Raw genomic sequence first — 23,180 nt, 5'->3', positions numbered from 1 at the left:
CTCCAAATACAGTTCACTTGTGTTTGAGCTGACTAAAGTGGCATATACCTACAGTCCCAGCTACTTGGGATGATGCAGTAGGTGGACTGCTTGAGCTGTGCAGTTAAGGAAAAAAAAAAAAGATTCTCCTGTGTTGTACTACATATGCTAATTTCCTCCCTACATTCTGAAGGTTGAGGAACACTCCCTTATATTTATAGACTACATTTTATTTATCCATGGATTTGTTAGCAATTACTTATATTATTTCTATATCTTGGCTACTGTGAATACTACAGTTATGGAAGCACAAATAACTCTGAAAATTTGAACAGATTGATTTTTTAATACCTTTGCATAATTTACAGCACTTTTTTTTTTTTTTGTGGTTGTGGGGCTTGAACTCAGGGCCTGGGTGCTGTCCCTGAGCCTCTTTGTACTCAAGGCTAGTGATCTACCACTTGAGTCACAGCACCACTTCTGGTTTTTGAGTGGTTTATTGGAGATAAGAGCCTCACTGAGACTTTTCTACCTGGGCTGGCTTCAAACTGCAGTCCTCAGATTTCAGCCTCCAGAGTAGCTAGGATTATAGGCATGAACCACTGGTGCCAGCACAGCATACTTTAGAACGATTTTTTTGTGTGTGTCAGTCCTGGGACTTGAACTCGTGGTGCTGTTCCTGAGCTTTTTTATTTTTATATTTTTTGCTCAAAGCTAATGGTCTACCATTTGACCCACAGCTTTACATCTGACTTTTTGGTGGTTGATTGGAGATAAGAATCTCATGGACTTTCCTGGCTGGGCTGGCTTCAAACTGTGATGCTCAGATCTCAGCCTTCTGAGTAACTAGGATTACAGGCGTGAGCCACCTGTGTGTGGCTACATTCTACCATTTTTAGGAAGCAAATCTGTAGGTTGTTGAATGCCAGCTCTGACATGTTATTTCCATGAAGACCCTAGCAGAGGCTTATGCTGGCTAGGCCAACAGGAAATGTTCCTTCAAACTCCAGAGGCCCAGTGGACATTCTGGTCTCAGGGTTTCTGAGTTTGAAACCTTTTTTTAATTTAAAAAACAATTTTTTTTTTTTTTTGGTCTGGTCGTGGGGCCTGAACTCTGGACCTGGGCGCTGTCCCCCAGCTCTTCAGCTCAAGGCTAACGCTCTACCACTTGAGCCACAGCGCCACTTCTGGCTTTTTTTCTTTTTACTTATGTGGTGCTGGGGAATCGAACCCAGGGCCTCAGGCATGCAAGGCAAGCGCTCTACCACTGAGCCACCTTCCCAGCTCCTGAGTTTGAAACTTTTAAGAATAATTTCAAACCTGTAACAGGATAATTACATTGGAACATAAATTTGTAATTTTTAAAGCTATAATGATGGTTTTGTTTTCCACTTTCCATGTATTAAATGATATTAAAATTGGAATATACTATATGCAATATTTTCATGATTTAATATTTTTTAATCTTGTATTTTAAATAGATACCTGACAGAATCATACGGAACAGGTCAAGATATTGATGATAGAATTGTTGAAGGTATTGCCAGTTTTTAATTTTTTATTGTTAGGAGCATAATAAAATTAACTTAGAAGTATCTGTAGTGTGTGTGTCTACATGTTTGTGTGCCTAGGTGCATGCGCACACATGGTTGTGTGTTTGTGTAGTGTGTGTGCACATGCTGTCACTGGGATTGATTTTAAGGATTCCTGTCCTTGCTTAGCTTTTTTGACTCAAGGCTGGCATTCTACCACTTGGACCACACTTGCATTTCTAGTTTTTTTGCTGGTAAATTGTTAAGAATCTCTCAGATTTGCCTGCTATGGCTAGCTTTGAACCGCTATCCTCAGATCTCAGCCTTCTCTCAGTCACTGGGCTTACACGTTTGAGCCACCAGCACCTGGCTAGATATATTTTTTTGCTTACTCAACACACATTATCTCTCCTGCCACCCTGCACCATGTAGGCACTAAGAAGGAAGGGGTTAAGGATTTCGATTTCATATCCAAACCCCTATAATTAAGGCCTTGAATAAAGTGTAAAGACTGAAAGAAAAAGTATAGGAAACTATCTTCCTGTTTATTTTCTTAACTGTGTGTTCTGTAGAGAAGGAAAGAAGAGTTATTTTATATTAAAGTGCTTTTTCTGGGAGATGACGTATTGTAACAAAATACCATCTCAGAAGGCAGGAGTGCGAGTTGACTCCCGATGCTCTGTCGCTGTCTCACCCCTGTGAAAGTGCTTGTACCTGTCTGGAGCTGCTGCTCTGTGCTGACACCTTGTTGAATCTGCACCTCCTGGGTGCTATGGGCCCTCTCTGGTGTCCTTCCTCACAGATGCTCTCCTCCTGCAGGGAAGTAGGGCTGTCATTGTTGGTTTAAATCTGTTCTGTATCGCCCTCCTGATAGTGCTCCAAGGCCATGAGGCCAGCCAGGCTGCTCTGTGAGGCTTGGCTCCCACTTCTTCCGGTTTAACCTTGCCCCTGTTTTCTCTCGCTCCTATGCCTTAGCCCTGTTGGTTTTCCTGCACGTCTTTGAGGTCTACGCTCTCTCCTTCTTCGCTTTGCCTTCCAGTGTTGTCACTTTTAAAAACAGAATAAGTAATTAATAGAAAAGATAAACCATGGGTTAATTAAAAAAATACTAATTAGTATTCTGGCTTATTTACTTGGGCTGCAGACTCCCTGGGGAATTGGAGCCCCGCCCAGTTTCTTCCATGGCAGTGAGCCTGGTGGGTACAGTGAGCTCCAGTTGAGGGAAGCAATCATTCCAGGAGCAATCATTCCAAGTGCTCCCAGCCCCTGTAACTGGAGAGCTAGGGGAGCACTGGTACTCTATGGAAAGGTGGTTGTCGGTTCAAAAATGACTATATTACTAAAAGCACAAATATGACTGTGTGGTTCAGAGGTCATTATCCTATTATTTTATTTCTATTAACTTTTTAAAAAAATTATTCAGTAAATTACTAGTAAGAGAGTTGTAATGGAGCCCCCTTTGGTCAGTGGCTGGTCATCTGGGCTTCTAGGAGTCCGTTCAGCTTGTTTGCCTCAGTTTTTTTGTCATCTGAAAAGCAAAGAACATACGATACTCTTTAGTTTTAATCATTTATTTCTTTTAGCAAGTGAAATAAATGGAGATTTATCTTTAAGAGGATTTTAAGGCTAGTTTGACTTTCTACTGTGGATTTTTTTACATGAAACATTCTGACTATAAATATGATGAAGCTTTTTTTTATGTTTATGGCCGAAGAATCTTTAAGATTATCATTAAGCTGGTGTGTTTATAACTGAGACTTCGGTGAGTACAAGAATAGATTTGATTCAGTTTTTTTTTTGGGGGGGTGTTCAAGACTTAAACTCAGTACCTGATACTTTCACTCATTGGTTTAGTGCTCTACCAATCCCAAGAATAGAATCTAATATCCAGTCATGAAGTGTGTATGTATATGATGATACAGTAGTAATTAAAATGTTATATTTCATCAAAGGGATTTAAAAAATAGTTGCTTTTAGGGGCCAGTCAGTATTGAGGTTTAAACTCAGAGTCTCAAGTGTGCTAGGCAATCTGTCACTTGAGTTGCACCCCAGTCCTGAAAACTATTATTCTGAATGCTTTTATCATGTAGTTGCATAAACTCTTACTTTGCTAACCCCCATCAGATGCCCCTATGACGTGTTTAATCTGGAGGTTAAATTAAAATACAGCATATTTTAGAAAAGTAAGTCAAACAGTAACTTTCTTACCTGCATTTTGTCTAAGAACTTTGTTGTTTTATCTATTATATTCATTATTCTCAGAGAGATGGTGTACTTGTTAAAACATTGATCATCCTAAGAGTGATTTATTAGTTTTTAATTTTAGAAGCTCATCAATTTGCTGATATCCTTAACTTGCGCAGTCATTAAGGGGGATTTATTTACTTATTGCTGGTCCTGGGGCTTGAACTCAAGTCCTAGACACTGTCCCTGAGCTTCTTTTGCTCGAGGCTAGCACTCTACCACTTGAGCCACAGCGCTACTTCCGGCCTTTTCTGTGTATGTAGTACTGAGGAATTGAAAGGGCTTCGTGCAGGCTAGGCAAGCACTCCACCACTAAGTCACATTCCCAGTGCAAAAGTTAATTTTTAATTAGCATTGTAGGAGTAACTTTTTAACACTGTATTTAAACTTTGTAATCCAGTGACTTTTTGAAGTTTTTTCCTGTAACATTTATATTTCCTTTTTATATCACTTGAGTAGTACTTGAACACAGTGAGTAACTATTAAATATTTATTTGACATCATTTGATAGGTTATGTTAATATTTTTGTGGCCATTTATTATAGCACTTTTTCTAACATTTTTCCCCCTGTGGAGACATACTCTCCATGCTGTTTTTTATCCTTTTCCCACACTCATTTTCTTCATGAGATATTTTCCTTTCTTATTAGCTAATCCACTCTTAGAAGCCTTTGGAAATGCAAAGACCGTTCGCAACAATAATAGCAGTCGATTTGGAAAATTTGTAGAAATTCATTTCAATGAAAAGGTGAGTGCAAGTGACTTTTGGGATATGCTTGGGGAGTGTGTAAAAACACAGGGTTTTAGTAAAATTGATGCTGTATTTGGACTTATGGTAAATAGCTGTGTGTGTGTGTGTGTGTGTGTGTGTGTGTGTGTGTGTGTGTGTGTGTGTGTGTTTGTCCTGTATCCCAGGCTGGCCTTGAGCTTGTGATCCTCCTGCCTCAGTCTTTTGAGCGCTATGTTTACTACATATACTACACACCTAGCTTCTTTGTTATTTTATATAGGAGAATATATATATATATATATATATATATATATATATATATACACACACACATATATACATATGTATATACTGACCAAAAGCACTTTTCACAATTTATAGCCTATCGAATACTGTATTTACTGGAGCTGAAACTTTATAATTTATTATAACTATATAATTTATTCTTTGTCTTGATTACCATGCATCAGTTGTCCATAATCATGGTCTATATAGTATGCTATTTTAGCATATATACAAGTATATATACACACACATACGTAGATAGAGTATACACTGACCAAGTCAGTGAAATTGATATTTTCATCTTCTATATATGTTTACATTTGGAGCCTTTGAGCTCCTGTCTTTACAGACTGTATAATAGATTATTGTAGATACCATCACTGAAGCATAGTCAGTTCTGATCCACTGAGGCTCAAAACTTAGATCTAGGTAGAGACTTATAAAGATTTTGGGGGGGGGGGGGTCGATCATGGGGCTTGAACTCAGGGCCTGGGTACTATCCCTGAACTTTTCTGCTAAAGACTAGCCTAACTCTACCATTTTGAGCCATAGCTCCACTTCCAGTTTTCTGGTAGTTTATTGGAGGTAAGATTCTTGTGGACTTTTCTGCCTGGGCTTCCTTTGACCTCCGATCCTCAGATGTCAACCTCCTGAGTTGCTAGGATTATAAACGTGAGCCACCAATGCCCAGGTTATTAAAGATATCTAAAATGAAAGATGACATCTATGAGACTCAAAGTTAGTCAGTTGTCTTTTTTTTTCCAGTACTGAGACTTAAACTCAGGTCCTGGGTGCTGTCCCTTTAGTTTTTTGTTTTACTGTAGGCTAGCACTCTACCACTTGAACCACAGCACCACTTCTGGCTTTTTGATGGTTAATTGGAGACTAGAGTCTCATGAACTTTCTTGTCTGAGCTGGCTTTGAATATCCATCCTCAGCTTCCAGCCTCCCTAGTAGCTAGGATTACAGGCAGGAACCACAGGTGTCTGGCTGATTGTTTTTTGCTCCTGTATTTGATGAATATTATGACTTCTTTGGTAAACACATTTGTTAGGAACATTTAGCATAATTACCTTATACTTCACCTTTAAATGCAAAAATATATTTTCTCTTAATTTTGTTTTTTAGAGTTCAGTTGTTGGAGGATTTGTTTCACATTATCTTCTGGAGAAATCTAGGATCTGCGTTCAAGGCAAAGAAGAAAGGAATTACCATATCTTTTACAGGTTATGCGCTGGTGCTTCTGAAGATATTAGGGAAAAACTTCATTTGAGCTCTCCAGATAATTTCCGGGTAGGTTGGAAGAAAAGAAATTTCATTTAAGCTTGAAAATGGAATTGCCTTCAGTCCTAAATGATGAAAAAATTATGTATGTTTACTGAGGGTGACTTCCCCAAACAGTAGATGTTAGCAGTGCTCTACATAGCATTAACACTGTGTTAATTGCAAGCAATTGAGAGGGGATTTGGTGCATAAGACAGGACACCAATGAGGTATGTCAAGTGCCATGCTGTTTTGTGGCAGGAGCATCTGCAGGTTTTGATGTCCGGTATCCCTAGGAGGTCAAGGAGCCAGCTCCCTAGAGACACTGAGGATGGCCACATAGGTGTCAGAATGATCACAATACTGATATGCAGATGCCTCTGTTGAGGCAAATTGTTGAGTTTGTAAATGCTGGTTGAGTATCTTACTTCAAATCTCCCAGATGCTAAGCATTATAAAATTGAAGGTGTGGTGTGTATGTGTGTGTGTGTATGTGTTTTTGTGATTGTTTTCAACTCGGGATGCTCAATTGGGAAGTTTATGCAAATACTCAAATTTGTTTAAATATTTATCTGTTTACGTATTTTTGTGCTAGTTCTGGGGCTTGAACTCAGGGCTTGGGTACTGTCGCTGAGCTCACTCGCTCGCTCGCTCTTTCTTTCTTTCTTTCTCTCTATTTCTTTCTCTCTCTCTTTCTTTCTTTCTGTCTCCCTCCCTTCTTTCCTTCTTTCCATCCATCCTTCCTTCCTTCCTTCTTCCTTCCTTCCTTCCTTTCTCTCTCTCTCTCTCCCTCCCTTCTTTCCTTCTTTCTTTCCATCCATCCTTCCTTCCTTCCTTCCTTCCTTCCTTCCTTCCTTCCTTCCTTCCTTTCTCTCTCTCTCTCTCTCTCCCTCCCTCCCTCCCTCCCTCCCTCCCTCCCTCCCTCCCTTCCTTTCTTCTTTCCTTCCTTCCTTTTTCTCAGTCGTGGAGCCTGAACTCTGGGCCTGGGTGCTTCCCCTCAGCTCTTCAGCTCAAGGCTAGCACTCTACCACTTGAGCCACAGCGCCACTTCTGGCTTTTTCTGCTTATGTGGTGCTGAGGAATTGAAGGCAAGCACTCTACCACTGAGCCACCTTCCCACCCTGAGCTTTTACTTTCAAGGCTGGTGTTCTACCACTTGAGCCACAGCCCTGGATTTTTGGTGGCTAACTGGAGGTAAGGGTCTCTTGAGGCTTTCTTGTGTAGACTGGCTTTGGATTACAATCCTCTGATCTTAGCCCCCTGGATAGCAGGGATTACAGGCAGAGGTGCCTGGCTACTCTAAGGTTTTTTAAAACGCTAAAATCCAGACCATTTGGTTTCAAGAACTCAGATATGTGATACTTTACCTGTATAGCTTATAGGAGAGGGCATGTAATTCACTAAGTTAAAAGCCAAATTAATTTAAACTCAGAAATTTATAATAGTTCTATAATATTAGCTTTAAGCTTACCTCTTGATTTACCTATAAGAAAGTTTGCTCAACAGATTAATATTCATAAAGGCCACATGATTATATTCTTCAATTAAACAACAAATAGTTATTGCTTACTTCCTGGACATTGTGCTAGGGTTAAAAAAAATAAATAAGACACAAGATCTGTTCCTGAGCATCTTAGAAGGTGACAGGAATTGCACAGTTTGACAGGTTGAATAATAAGGAGAGATATACCTAGACTAGATCTGCCTGGAGCAGACACGCCTCAGATCCTGTGGCACTTAGGGAGTTTGAAAGGTTTGGCTGAAGGAAGACTTGAGTAACTTGGTAAGAATCCTGAAGTATGTCAAGTGTTAGTTGGCTAGCTGAAGAAAGATGTATTTTTTCCCATGGTAGATGGAAAGGATGAACAAAGAGAGGAAAGAAGCATCTCAAAGGATATAACAGGAAGTGGCAAGGTGGAGACTAGAGAGCTATTAGAAGGCTTTAGGTAGAAAGTTAAGTCTCAGAATCATGCTTTTCTGGCTTTATTTGGAGGTTGGCTTTAAGGTATGTGTAGGAGGATGGGTAGACATTGAAAAACATAGGCAGATTGCTTAGAAGCCTATAGCGGTGGTAGAAGAGTTACTAAAGTGCCTGATTTGGCTCATGGATGACATAGTTATCAGAGGAGGGGAAAAATTAGAAATTAATACAAAGCATTAGAAGGTGGAATTAGACTGACTATAGCAGAAAGAAAGTCTACGGTGATGTTCAAAGATGTGACTGTGGTCACTCGGTGGATATTGTTGTGGGAGCCAGGCATATGGTTGTAGCATGGACAATGGCTAGTTTGAGCTTGCGGATCACTTCAGGGCAGACAACTAGAAGACAGTGGGGACCACTCTCTCCAGATCAGCACCATGCTGGAGGAGGAGGTTTGGGAGGCTTCGGTACTCTGGCGATGGTTACACCATGAGAGTGAGTAGCTGAGGCTGTTTAGAAGAAGGCATCGTGGAGAGAAAGGATGTGCATGTCGCTGTTTTCTTTGTTGTTTTTAATCTGTGCACAGCTAAGTGAGTGCCCTCTGCTCCGCTGTCTCCCTGGCCTGTGCACTGAGGTTTTATGATGCTTCTGGGAAACAGCATTAAATTTGGAGACAGGAATGCTGAAATGATTCATTGCGTAGAACAAGTATTGTACTATGTATAATTTACAGTGGTAACACTGCTGCCCATGAACAGGTAGAAGTCATTATATTGAGGAACTAAGTTTAAAAATTAGATATTGGGGGGCTGGGGGTTTAGCCCAGCAGAAGGGCGCCTGCCCGGCACGCTCAAGGCCCTGGGTTCGGTCCTCAGCCCTGGAAAAAAAAATTAGAGCTTAGGAAAAGCAAACTTCTTTTAAAAAAATAATTTTATTGTTATTATTAAGGTGTTCTACAGAGAGGTTATCATTTTGTAAGTCAGGTGATGAGTACATGTCTGTTTTTGGACAATGTCACCCGTTCCTTTGCTTTTCCATAGTTTCTTCCTCCTTTCCCTGCCCACAAGTTACATAGGTCATTTTTCATATAATATATACTGAATAGCACAATTGCATTTGTTCATCCCTCCCCCTCCCTCCCCCTAAGAGGGGGATAAAAAGCAAAAACAAATACCACCCCACCACCAATAATAGCAACAAAACCCCCCCATGTTTCCATTTTCCATTTTCTGGAAGTATATTTCTTACTTACTTTTTTTTTTTTTTTGGCTAGTCCTGGGGCTTGAACTCAGGGCCTGGGCACTGTCCCTGAGCTTCTTTTGCTCACGGCTAGCACTCTACCACTTGAGCCACAGCTCCACTTCCGGCCTTTTCTGTTTATGTAGTATTGAGGAATTGAACCCAGGGTTTCATGCATGCTAGGCAAGCACTCTACCACTAAGTCACATTCCCAGCCCCAGGATATTATTTCGTAATTGTTCAGAATTCAAAATATTACTCAAAATATTTAGCCACAGTGATTCCACAGATTCAGTAGAAAGGTGATTTCCATGATTGTTTCTAATACTTTAGTTTGGAATCATTTTTGATTTTTATCTTATTTTTATTAACTTATTTTTTATTATCTTTAATTGTACAAAAGGGTTTCAATTCAACATATCAATTTATGATTGCAATGCATCTTGATTAATGTCCATGGGCTATAGATCCTTTTTACTTTCATTAGTTTTTTTTCTGTTTTTTTTTTTTAAATTATCTTTAAGTGGTTGTATAAACGAGTTGCCCTCCAGCAAAGCAGCTTATGAATTCGATGTGTCTTGATCAGTGTCACCCCTTTCATCATTCTCCCATCCCTTCTAACTCCACCCCCTTTAATGGGCTATATCTTTAAAAAGATGTTTGATACTACAACGATGTAATAATATTGACCTTTAAAGTAGGAAATTATGGTGTCAATTTTTTTAATCTTAATCATTTTATTAAACTACATTCAGGTATTAGAACTTTAATATCTCTGGTTTGATCAGGAGGAACACAATGTTTTTAAAATAATAGTCCTGATTTTAACTGAGAGATTAACTAATGCTGATATTATATTTAGAAATTCTTTAAGGTTGCTACTATTTGGCAAGCTGAGTTTTTTTTTTTTTTTTTTTTTTGCTGTGCTACTTCCCTGTGAATCACATATGCTAATTATAATTTAAATTTCTTTGTCACAGTACTTAAACCGTGGCTGTACCAGATACTTTGCTAACAAAGAAACTGACAAACAGATTTTGCAGAATCGCAAAAGTCCTGAGGTATAGTAGACTGTTTTCACTTCAAATGTTTAATGTAAATTTAAAAATTATGCTTTATTTTGGAGTCCCAGTAGGATTTCTTACTCATAAGCTGATGTTTTAAGACCCTAAATAGTTGTGCAAGTCTCCTTCCCACTGATACACCTCTGCTGGTGTCTGCACAGCAGAGTTTCTTAGATTATTAGGCACTTCAAGACTGCAGTAGGGTTTGAAGTAGACAATAGGTTTCATTAAGCATTTGTATGTAAGGATGCTTGTACATTAGAGTATTGCTTTTTTAAAACACAATATTTCTGTAATATAGTGTAAAATATTGTTTCATATTGTTCTTGATAAGTTGTTATAGTATGTCTAGGATTATTTAGATGTAATCATAGCATTATTATTTTTTAAAAGTCATTCACTCTTTAAAGATCTCCAACTTTGTAAATTTTAGTGTATAGTGTTTCAGTAGCAAGTGGTATTGTGTCTATATAAAGGCTTACATTATGAAAACTAAGTCAAGATTATTATAATTAATCTAGTCTCTATTGATTTTATGAAAACCAAGCATTCAGTGGCAAGATAAATTAAATATTTAATTGAACAAGTTTTTGTCATAGTTTTTAATTCTACTTATGTAAACCAGGTATTTTGACTCTTTTTAGATTAGCGTGAAATGGGTTATATATTAAATATATTCATATCAAAGAAACAAAAAGCAAACAAAATTCTAATTATGTCAAATTCTAAGCAGATGAGCCCACAGCTAATTCTTGCTTTACTTGATATTTTATATCCTTTTAAGCATAGATGCCTGAATTTTAAGTCATAAGTTTCATGTTACAGCCATAATCAAATCTTTGCAAAGGAACATTAGTATTTATGTACTTTGCTAAGACTGTTTCCTAGACTTGGCACTGGTGGCTCCCACCTGTAATCCTAGCTACTCAGAAAGCTGAGATCTGAGGACTGTAGTTTGAAGCTAGCCAGCTAGACCCACAAGACACTTACTTTGAATTAGCCAGCAAAAAGCTGGAAGTGGAGCTGTGGCTCAAGTGGTAGATCACTAGCCTCGAGCAAAAAAGCCAACACACACACACACACACACACACACACACACACACACACACACACACACACACACACACACACACACACACACACACACACACACACACACACACACACACACACACACACACACACACACACACACACACACACACACACACGTGTTTTGCCATAGAAAAAACTGAATAGAAAGGAAAGAAAGCTGGTGATTACTCTCCAGAGGGTAGCATGGATGCCTTTCACTAGTGTCAACAACCTTACTCACATTAAAAGAGACAGAATGTGTGCATGTATCATGTCTACAGGTGAACAATGAATTAATGTGTTTAAATTACTTTTTTATGTCTTCATCAGGAAGATGAGGTGATCATTTTGATGATTAAATCCTTTGCTTAATTTCACCGACTGTCCTTCAACTCTGTGTGATTTTTTTTGAGAATGCAGTATTTTCAGTCTGCCATAAAGCAAGTGCATTCACTAGCATTTGATTAAAACTAATTTCTAAGTGAAGCAGGCTTTAATTGTGAGACTAAAAATTCTGCATGATACATATTTCCTGGGAACTTGGGCTGCATGTGATTGTTTCCTTTACTGCTTTTTAAAGAATAAAATGGAATTTCATTTTCTAGACATTTTCCAGAAACTTTGTATTTTATTTGAACATTTTAAAGAACTTTGTGAATTGAGTTCTGACTTCAGCTGGGAACAAAATATTTCCTAGAGGTGACACTTATGCCTGTTAGCCCTCAGGATGTTGTTTCATTATTTGGGCTTTCCTTCTTTATTCTCAAGTTCTGGAAAATTTCCTAGACCAGCTTTTGTGTTCAGGAACTTTTATGCTTCTCTACTAGCTACCGAAGCCCTAACTTTCTTCTTTCCCTTTTCTGAGTTTGTTATAGGTCCTAACAAATGAGTGCTTCAGATGCAAATTTTCTCTTCTCCCCTTTCCTCATGTTTTGAGTCAGTGCATAAATTGCTAGAGTAAGTCTACCAGTGCTTGTTAGTGTACTTTACTTCATACATACATACACAGAAAAGTGAAAATAACCTTTCAGGTCCTGAAAATTGTGCCACCCCATCCATCATTGACTTCTGCTTAACAATGGGGCAGTTGAAAGCGGCTAACCTAAAATAATGCCCTGCTAATTGTCAGAATGAAAACTTCATCATGATTTTTACCTGATTTTTGTTTGCCTATTTTTAGCTGAAAAAAATTGCATGCATTTAAAAAACATTTGGTATCATACATGTGGTGGGATAATTAAATCAGATGGCTAAATCTGTTGGTTCCTCAGTTGTGGGATAATTAAATCAGGTTAATAAATCTGTTACTCCCTTAGTTCTTTTTGGTCTGAGTAATAGATTCATTGCAACTATGACCATTTTCAAAATTCAATTTGTATCTTTAAGATCCTGGAATCATAAGACTTTACAGTTAAAAACATCTTTGAATGGCAAAACGCCTCCATTCTTTCCATTGAAATGATTGTAGATTCACATGTAGTTGTAAGAAATTGCAGGGCCAGATCCTGTGTCCCCTTCCCCCAGCCACTCAGTTTTAGGATGTGTTAGAACACTCCAGCTTCTCTTTGGACGGATTTTACTTTTGCATGTTATGTATGACATTAATAGACTGGTGTAGAGGTTTGGGTTTCCGCAAAAGATGTGACAGTCCATTGATGGCTCTCCTCTTGTTTTCTAGTATGTGAAGGCTGGTTCCCTGAAGGACCCTCTCCTAGATGACCACGGAGATTTTATCCGCATGTGCACAGCCATGAAGAAAATTGGTTTGGGTGATGAAGAAAAGCTCGATCTGTTCCGAGTGGTGGCTGGCGTGCTGCACCTTGGGAACATTGACTTTGAGGAAGCCGGCAGCACTTCAGGTGGTTTCTTTGTGTTTAAAGAGAAGAATAGTATCAGGTGGAATTTTCTAATTTCTTGGATGAAAATCCAGTCTGTGATGTGCATATTCATTAAAATTTCGAGCAGATTACTCACTGACTGCTCCTATGTTTATATTTAGTTAAAATTTCCAACTAACACTTTACTTTTTAAAAAAATAGCCATTAATAGAGAACTTGAACCTTTCCTGGTTCATGTTCCATAGATCTAAACCTGGGTCAGTTCCATTAAGGAAAGCTGATACATAAAAACCTACAGACTTTACCAGTGAGCAATGAAAACATTCAGTCTTAGAGAAACTGAACAGCCTTTAAATGCCCAGTGCCAGTAACTGTTCACCTATAGTCTTTCAGCCTGTATATGCATTAAAGCTTTGGCACAGTTCTGGCTTGGCACACTGGGGCCCATGGGCCCGATCCGGCCCACTGTCTGTTTTTGTGAATGAAATATTATCTATGCCAGTTTCCATGTGGCAGAAGGGTGTTGGGGCAGAGATTACAGGTCCTGTAATGATGACAGTATTTACTATTTGCCTCTATAAAGTCAGCGATTATCCCTTTCCTGCATTGATGCACTCTGTTAGAATCTTACACCAAGGCTGAGTTGAGAACAGTGTGAAGGACCACCTGACTTCGTGGTTAGCAACATAAGCCTTTGCATCAGATCCCTGAGCTCTCTGAACCTTGGTTTCTTCATTTGCAAGAGGAAATCATCCATAAGAAGTGCTTTGGGAGTATAGTACCTTCAACAATATGCGCGAGGAAAGGGGCACAGAGGAAGGGAAGAGCTATTTCAGTATATATGTCAGTCCAGAGGCTTACACTGTGATCCTAGCTACTCCAGATCCTAGCTAGCCATTTCCAAGCTGGTAGAATCAGGAGTAAAGTAGTTGGATAAGCTGGGTGCCAGTAGTTCATGCCTGTAAGCCTTGTTACTTGGGAGGCTGCGATCTGAGGCTCGTGGTTTAGAGCCAGATCATGCAGGAAAACCCTTGAGACTCTTACGTTGAATTAACCACCAAAATGCTGGAATTGGGGCTGTGGCACAAGTGATAGAGCACCATTATTGAGAAAAAGAGCTTAAGAGGCAGCACCCAGGCCTCGAGTTCAAGTCTTAGTACTGGTACCAAAAAAAAAAAAAAAAAAGTCAGTGATAAGAGTTGTACCTGAGTAGAAGTGTTTCCTTAAGCATGTTTCATACCTAGCACTGCTCTCTGCCTTGAAAAAGGAAAAAAATGAGCTATGTGTATGATGTATCATATTGTGCGTTCTATCATGAACATCCTTATCCTGATTGAAACCTTGTAACAATATTGAGGTAGGAGATTTTATGTCTGTTTTGCAGTGGAACCTATGCAGAAGTAATGACTGTGATCATTATTTAATGTAATGAACATAATTCTAATGAGGTTATTAGATGTGAGAGGCTGGGTCTATCCATGTCCGATGAACTCAGCAGCTTGTGTTAATTGTCCCTTGTTTCCCCCAGGCCACCAAGCCTTGTGATCTATGAATGAGCAGACTAAAGTAGACAGTCTCTAATGACTTTCAGATTTAATGTCCTGGGCTGTTTGCAGTCAATACAGTGAGAACAGAGCATTGTGCCCATGCGCATGTTCTTTGACCCCCTCCTCCCCCACAGTGCTATGGGCATGTGTGACCTTGAGGATGTGACCTTGGGAAAGAACTTATGCATCCTGTATCTCAATTTTCCCTCTGTAAAGGGTTGAGAGTATAGCTCTACCTTAATGTTGCAAAGGGATTGAATGGATGAGCTGAATAATTACATGTTTTGAATACTCGAACACAATTGTAATCATGATAAATGTAAGTGAATAAATACAAAATAAAATATACAATTTCTATTTAAAATGCAAATGATTCAAGCAAACTTAAATATTTTTTAATGTGCATTAAAATGTTGCATGAGTATTTTTTAGAGGAATTGGAAAAATAATTTTGAAAATTTGCATATTGCTCTGCAGCTTTGTTATGCAAAGGGAACAGGAGGGAGGGTTGAAGTACCACACGGAATAATCAGCCACACCTTGGCGAATGTGAGAGGTGATCCGTGGCTTTTTCCTGTGTGGTATCTTTGGTCCTGTGAGGGAGCATGCAGATGTCAACTGGCATAGTATTTACGATATCATAAGTTATTATCTCGATAGCTGGAGAGAACTATATATTCAAAAGGAAAATAGTGCATGTTCACATCTTTTCCTCGTTTTTATTCTCAAAGTTCTTTTGATTGTAGGGAAAATGAGAAGAATGTGGATTACATTGGAGTGAGGCAGTGAATTAATTAAGATAGTGAACCTGTTATCTTTTAGTTTATTGACTTTTTTTGGGCTATATTGGGATTTGAATTGAAGGCCTGTACTTGCTAAGCAAACTCTACCACTTGAGCTACACCCTCAACTCTTAGATTATTTTAATATTTGTAGCTAAGATTTTTTTCTATTAGTCTTTGTCTCTTCTGTGACTCTTACCTTAGACCTAAGTGAGGATCACTTGTATTAGTGAATTTAATTTGGCATTTCATGGCAATTTGGGGGAAAAAGAAAACCACTGCAATTATTTTATTGAAAAGTTTATTCCCAATAAATAATTTGACTGTCAGAATTTATTTTTTATTTTTGCACAGTTAAACTGTAGAAAGCACCTCTTAGAACTGCCTATGTTAGATTCCATTTAGCAAAAATGTATGTTATTAAGTAACAGATTTAAGAAAATGAGGAATGTTTTTGCATGAAACCAGAATTATTTTATATAGCTTTTAGCCCTTTTATTTCCTTTTCTTTTCTTTTTTTTTTTTTTTGTGTTGGTCCTGGTGCTCGAACTCAGGGCTTGGGTGCTATCCATGAGCTTCTTTTTGCTCAAGGCTGGTGCTCTACTGCCTGAAATAGCTCCATTTCTACCTTATGCCTATTTAAGATAAAAAAATTAATTTTTTTCTAGGACATTTTGTAAGGAAGAGGAAACATATAGATGAATTCGAGGTTTGTCAGTGCCAGGGCTGGGCAGTCGTGTGGCTCTGCGTGTGGGCTTCAGAAGGGGGGTGATTCACACCCTTTGCAGAATGGCAAGCCCTTCACATAGAGCACAGTGATGGACTGCTGGCTTCTGGAATTTTCTTTCTTTCTTTTTTTTTGGGGGGGGGGTCCGGTCATGGGGCCTGAACTCTGGGCCTGGGCGCTGTCCCTCAGCTCTTCAGCTCAAGGCTAGCACGCTACCACTTGAGCCACAGCGCCACTTCCAGCTTTTTTTTTTTTTCCTTATGTGGTGTTGAGGAATCGAACCCAGGGCCTCATGCATGCAAGGCAAGTGCTCTACCACTGAGCCACCTTCCCAGCCCCTGCTTCTGGAATTTTCTACCCAATACTTTTAGACTGTGGTTGTCAGCAGTTAAACCATGGTTAAGGAGCTGGGAGTTGGTGGCTCATGCCTGTAATCCTAGCCACTCAGGAGGCTGAGATCTGAGGATCACAGTTCCAGGCCAGCCTGGGCAGGAAAGTCCTGAGACTCTTGTCTCTAATTAACCATCAAAAAGGCAGGAGTAGAGCTCTGCCAAACGGTAGGGCACCAGCTTGAAAGAAATAGCTAAGGGATAATGCCCAGTACTAATACAAAACAACAACACAACACAATGACAGAAACTGTCATTACAGGTGCTCTGCCACTCTGGACTTGTCCTGAGCCACTGCGTCTTGTTGATTTTGATTGCCAGGGATGGGGGTGAGGGTGGTCCCCATCAAGGATGGGAAAAAAGTCAAGTGGATTCAGGAATTACAAGTGAACTTTATTCCACAGGTTTACGTAAGTGACGTATAATTCGAAGAAATAGGTTTTGAGACTGCCTTATAGAATGCTTTTTAACTTGGAGTTAAAATTGATTTGATTAGGTGGCTGTAATCTGAAGAATAAATCTGCGCCATCCCTGGAGTACTGTGCGGAGTTGCTGGGTTTGGATCAGGACGATCTCCGAGTGAGTTTAACCACCAGAGTCATGCTCACAACGGCAGGGGGCACCAAAGGAACAGTTATAAAGTAAGTCTCCCAACCGCCCTGAAGCAGTCAAGCTTGCAGTTTGTCAGGGAGAGAGAAATGGGAACACTGAGGTTTATAAGGTGGTGGATCCTCATGCTTCTGCCTTCTCATTTTAGTATTCAGAAAGCTCTGCTGGCTAGATCAAAATTCTGGGAGTCTGGCTGCAGTAAGCCAGTGCATATGTTAATGAGGATTTGCATAGCTTAGAGCCATTCCCTACAGACATGTGACAGCAACAGAATTTATAAGGGAAGAGAAAGGTTTACTTTTGTACGACTGTGGAAATATGAGTTGATTATGTAAATAACTTTCTGACTGTTTCAGGCAACATATCAATTTACCTTAAAAGTAATTTTCTATGCAAATGGCGTGTGCTAAAACTTCTACCAAGTCGAACTTACTTGAGTAAAATATTCAGCCAAAGGAGCTTCTCCTTACCCTGAGATTCTTCATGTTAGAAGAAATTACAAATGATCATAAGTATCTCACTAAGATTTAAAAAATAAACAATTAAGAACTAGAATTGTACCTACATGTGCATATACTTTCAACTCAAATGTTTTCTCTGTGGTATGTCCACACATTTCAGGAACGATTACAGAACATGAAAGTAGAAAAAGGACTATTTAAAAAAATTTAAATTTTATTTTATTTGTTATTTTAAAGGTGATATACAGAGGGTTACAGTTTCATAGCTTGGTAGTGAGTGTATTCTTGAAAAAGGACTATTTTGAGTTTGAGTATCAGACTGACATGAATGACTTCCAAGCCTGCCTGTGGTCTTGGAGCTTGCCCCCTGCTCTGTGGTCATAATTATGCTAGGATTCAGCACGGTGTGTGGAAAAGCTGCTTTATTACAATCTCCTTTCATCATGCACTGATTTTCTTGAGGGACAACAGCTGTGTCTGTGTCTGCCCCTTCTAATAATGTTGTGCTGAGCAGCTACTTTCTGGGCAAGTTGGACAGTCCTAAATAAGGTAAAATAAATCACCAGAGTTGCAAGTTATCTTGAATAAATCCAGTTCATTTCACATTTATAAAAAAAATCAAAAGGATGGTTATTCCTCTGAATAACCCTGATTCTTAATTACTTCTTAATTCTTAAGAATTTATCATGTCGAGTGAAATATAAATTAAGGTTAAAATGATTTTTCAGAAGTGGAGGCATGGCTCAAGTGGTAGAGCGCCATCCTTGAACAAAGAAGCTAAGGGACAACACCTAGGCCCTGACGTTAAGCCCCAGAATAATTAAAAACAACAACATTTTCAAGCCTAAGATTCTTTTGCCCAATAACAGATTTGACTGGATTCTAGATGACTGGATTCTAGGTAATTCCTTTAGTTTCTCTCTTGGACTTTTCTTCTTGGCTCTACTTCAACTTCCTCCTCATCTCTCACCATTGGTGAGAACCAGTCCTTCGTAGGGACACACTCAGGCCCACTGTGACTTCAGGCATCTGTCAATTTGTATGTATATGCAAATTTGTATTATTTGCATATGTGTTGTTTTAAGGAGTTTTTAATTGATGTGGTCTTTTTCTCTAACAGGGTTCCCTTGAAAGTGGAGCAAGCAAATAATGCCCGTGATGCCCTGGCAAAGACAGTGTATAGCCATCTTTTTGACCACGTGGTCAACAGAGTAAACCAGTGTTTTCCTTTTGAAACATCATCCTATTTCATTGGAGTCTTAGATATTGCTGGATTTGGTAAGTTTAGTATCTTTTGTAAGTTATATTTGAGATCTTTTTTTTTGGTGTTATACTAGAGCTTGAACTCAGAGCCTTGTGTTTTTGCTTAGCTTTTTTTGCTTAGGTCTGTTGCTTTACCATTTGTGCCACACTTTCTCTTCTAGCTTTTTACTGGTTGGTTGAGGTAACAGTCTCATGGACTTTTCTGCCTGGTCTAGTTTTGAATCACGATCCTCAGATCTCAGCTTCCAGAGTAGCTAGCTATCGCCACCAGCATCTGACAATATTTGAAATACTTTTGTACATATCAAAAATGTTTTTAAAAAGCCTTTTTTCTCCTTGTACTGCTATTCTCTTGATGTATATATGTTAATAACTGTGTGTTTGTCATGATGCTTGAAAAACTCCAGGAGTAGTTTTGATCCCAGTAAGGCTAAAATTAATACACACTGATCTACACTTCTATAGCGAAGATGTCTGCATGCTCTTAAATGAAAAAACTGAAATAAAAGTAAACTTTTAAGGCTACTAATAAAGAGAATAAGATATATATATATATTTATATATATGTATATATATAAAACAAATGTGTGTGTGCATACACACACACACACATATAAAACACAAATATTTAACAAAGCTATGAAAGCCACTAGTGAACATGTAGAGCCGTGAATAGTTGACATACAATCCTAGTTTATTATTATGTGTAAAAATTACTGCAAGCATTGGCTATTAGTAGCTCTTTCCAATTTCTTTGCCATCACTCAAGTGAAGGTATGTCATTGTTGGGCAAGTTTGGAGCTGCCCAGCCAGAAATGGAACGGACCATTAGTACTGGAACACTGGGTTCTGAATGACTAGTCCGTAAAACCTTGACATGAATCTGATGGTTTTATAATGGGCATGTAAAGTTGTTTCTCCTTTGTGGTTGGTTGGTTTCTGTCAAGTGAAGATTAGAGCTTTTACATTTTGAGAAGAAGGCTTGGCTTTTGATGTGATTAGTGTTTTTAACATTTACGATAAATCTCTATCTTCAGTTCACAGGCAGGTAAAAAAACCTGTTGTTAAAGGGGATGTGGCCAAAAGGGAACCCTACTACATTGTTGATGGGAGTCTAAACTTGTTCAATCACTTTGGAAAGCAATATAGAGGTTCCTCAAAATATCCCACATAGAGCTCCCCTATGACCCAGTAATCCCACTTTTGGGCATTTACCCAAATGATCACAAGCAAGGCCATACTAAAGCTATTGGCACAACTATGTTTCTTGCAGCATTACTTACCATAGCCAAGATATGGAACCAACTCAGATGCCCCTCAGTTGATGAATGGATCAAGAAAATGTAACACACACACACACACACACACACACACACACACACACACACACACACACACACACACACACACACACACACACACACACACACACACACACACACACACACACACACACACACACACACACACACACACACACACACACACACACACACACACACACACTGGAACTCTTTGCCTCCATCATAAAGAGTGATACCGCCCCATTTGTTAGGAAATGGAAAGACTTGGAAAAAAAATTATATTAAGTGAAGTAAGCCAGACCCAAAGAAAAATAGGTACCATGGTTTCTCTTATTTGCAATAACTAGTTTACGTCTAGGATAATCTTACCAGACAAGCAGGAAAGGTCAAAAGCTATACACATATGACCATATAAGATGGTGCTAAGTGAAATGAATTCCAAGATAGGGACACAAGAGTTTTTGTCTTTGTTGCTGTTGTTTTGTAATGTAATATGTGCTTTTTTTGTTTCTTTTGTATATTCTTTCCCCATGGTATAACCTGTTTTCACTGTATTTGATTTTGGTCCTCTGAATCTTGTATATACATCTTTCTGATTTGGGGAGAAGGAAAATAACAAAATGCTGAAACAAGGATACAAGTTGACCCATTGTAACAATGAGATGTACAAGACACTGTGTTGAAAATGAACTTTAAAACTTGAGGGGGGGGAGGAAGGAGTTGTGGAGGTGGGGACAGAAGGGATAGTAGGGGAAAAACAAAGGAGGGGTAACAACGCTCGATAGGAAATGTACTAATTACCTTACTCATTTATCTGTAACCCCTCTGTACAGTATCTTTACAATAAAATATATATTTTAAAAAAGGCAGGTAGGGCTGGGAAGGTGGCTCAGTGGTAGAGTGCTTGCCTTGCATGTATGAGGCCCTGGGTTCTATTCCTCAGCACCACATAAGAAAAAAGAAAAAAGCTGGAAGTGGTGCTGTGGCTCAAGTGGTAGAGTGCTAGTCTTGAGCTGAAGAGCTGAGGGACAGTGCCCAGGCCCAGAGTTCAGGCCCCATGTCTGGACCCTTCCCCCCCCCCCCCCCAAAAAAAAAAAAGTCAGGTAAATCTCCCTCACTGACTGACAAGATTTCATTGTTGGGACATTTGTTTCCTTGTCTACATGAGTTTTAGATTGGTACCCACACCTGCAGTCATAAAATTTTAGAGCTTATGGCTCTTGGTCATTATGTAATACAGCCCTTAAATTTACAAGTGAACAAGTACACTTGCATTTTGAATCATTATTATGATTTAGATTGTTTTAATACTCGTGCTTTCAAAAAATACATTACAAATAGAAGGTAATTTCAGCTACTCAGGAGGCAGAGACAGTTTGAGGATTACAGTTTGAGGATAGTCATGGTAAAAAGTTAGTGAGATCCCATCTTATAAACAAGCCAGGTGTGGTGGTTCATGTCCCAGTTTCTTGGGAAGTAGAGGTGAGAAGAACATGTGTGAGGCCAGCTGGAGCGAAAGGTGAGATCCTGTTAGAGAAAGCAAACGAAAGCACAAAGAACTGGGGCCTGGATCCAAGAGCGAGGCCTGGAGTTCAATCCCCAGTACTGCCGAAAGGAAAAAAGGAGCCAGGTGTAGGACTCTGCAGGGCTCTCATCCCAGCTACACAGGAAGTATAAATAGCAGGGTCGCCTCAGCTTGAATGTAAGAGCCTACATGAAGAATAAAGCACAAGAGGGAGACATGGCTCAAGTGGTAGAACACCCATCCAGCAGGTATAAGGTTTTGAGTTCACACTCCAGTACCATAAAAAGTTACAAATAGTTGATATTTTATCAATGAATTGTAAATATTCATTGAATTATGAATAGTTTATTAATAATTTTTACCATAGAACATTTAGGGTTTCCTGCTTATTAAGCATGTATTTTCCCCTTGAGCCATGTGTCCAGCCCATTTTAGCTGCATAGAATTGAAGGTGTGTAAGTCAGCGCACAGCCAATGTGCTGGTTTTTTTTTTTTTTTTGTCAGTTGTGGGGCTTGAACTCAGGGCCTACATACTGTACCTGATTTTTCTTGCTCAAGGCTAGCAATCCATCACTTTGAGCCATAGCACCACTTCTGGTTTTCTGGTGATTAATTGGAGATAAGAGTCTCATAGACTTTCCTGCCTGGGCTGGCTTCAAGCCTCAATCCTCAGTCTCAACCTCTTGAGCAGCTAGACGTGAGCTACCAGTATCTGGCAGTGTGCTCCATAAGTTTTGAGAAAGGTTCTTTCTCCTTTGTGTTCTCATACCTAGACTATGATTATTCTGTGTGTACTTGCTGCTCTCGATGGAGACAGGCACACACACTTTTGTACCTTGGGATTGGTTGAGGTGAGGCTCTTGTGGACTCTTTTTCTGGGCTGGCCCTGAACCGTAATTCTCTCCACCTCTGCCTCCTAAGTACTTAGGATTATAACCATGTGCCACCAGCATTTAGCCTACATAAAAAAAAAATAGTTTATATTAATTGTACAAAGGGATTTTATTGATGTTAATGAATATTCATATAAACTGCTTTGATGCAATTTTACTCTTATTCCTTCCTCCCCTACTTTTAAAATAATTGTAATGGGTTTATATCGTTTACATACATATGTATGTTGTGCTTTGGTCATCTTCACTGCTGTACTTTGTCCTACCCTTTCACTGTCCAACTCCTGCTGGTGTCCAGCCCCACATAGACCCTCTGCCTCCCCGTTATACCACAGCACTTCTGTGAGAGAGCACATGTGGCGTGTGTCTTTTGCAGCCTGCCTTGCTTCGCTTCATGTGATGCTCTCCAGTTCCACTCATTTTCCTGCAAGTGACATTCGTGTCAATGGCTGAAGACTCCTCCACTTGTTATATGTTCCCCATTGTCTTTCTCATCCTGTGGTTGATGGAC

The 23,180-nt window shown here is 39.3% G+C and overlaps 1 protein-coding gene across 7 annotated transcripts in view; it reads left to right on the top strand.

The window, feature by feature from the left end:
* The window catches only part of Myo6 (myosin VI), a 135,376-nt gene that overhangs the window by 62,754 nt on the left and 49,442 nt on the right, over window positions 1-23,180 (top strand). For all 7 annotated transcript variants that reach the window (XM_042687091.1, XM_042687095.1, XM_042687094.1 and 4 more), the window contains 7 exons: window positions 1,461-1,516; window positions 4,406-4,503; window positions 5,899-6,063; window positions 10,174-10,254; window positions 13,010-13,190; window positions 17,111-17,255; window positions 18,805-18,962. In XM_042687091.1, the coding sequence (XP_042543025.1) occupies window positions 1,461-1,516; window positions 4,406-4,503; window positions 5,899-6,063; window positions 10,174-10,254; window positions 13,010-13,190; window positions 17,111-17,255; window positions 18,805-18,962 (884 nt within the window). The remainder of the gene's footprint in view (window positions 1-1,460; window positions 1,517-4,405; window positions 4,504-5,898; window positions 6,064-10,173; window positions 10,255-13,009; window positions 13,191-17,110; window positions 17,256-18,804; window positions 18,963-23,180) is intronic.

Source organism: Dipodomys spectabilis, unplaced genomic scaffold, assembly GCF_019054845.1.
Source record: "Dipodomys spectabilis isolate Male_0828 unplaced genomic scaffold, ASM1905484v1 ptg000102l, whole genome shotgun sequence".
Lineage (NCBI taxonomy): Eukaryota > Metazoa > Chordata > Mammalia > Rodentia > Heteromyidae > Dipodomys > Dipodomys spectabilis.
The sequence above is the reverse complement of the archived record's forward strand: the minus strand, read 5'-3'. Positions and strand labels throughout refer to the sequence as shown.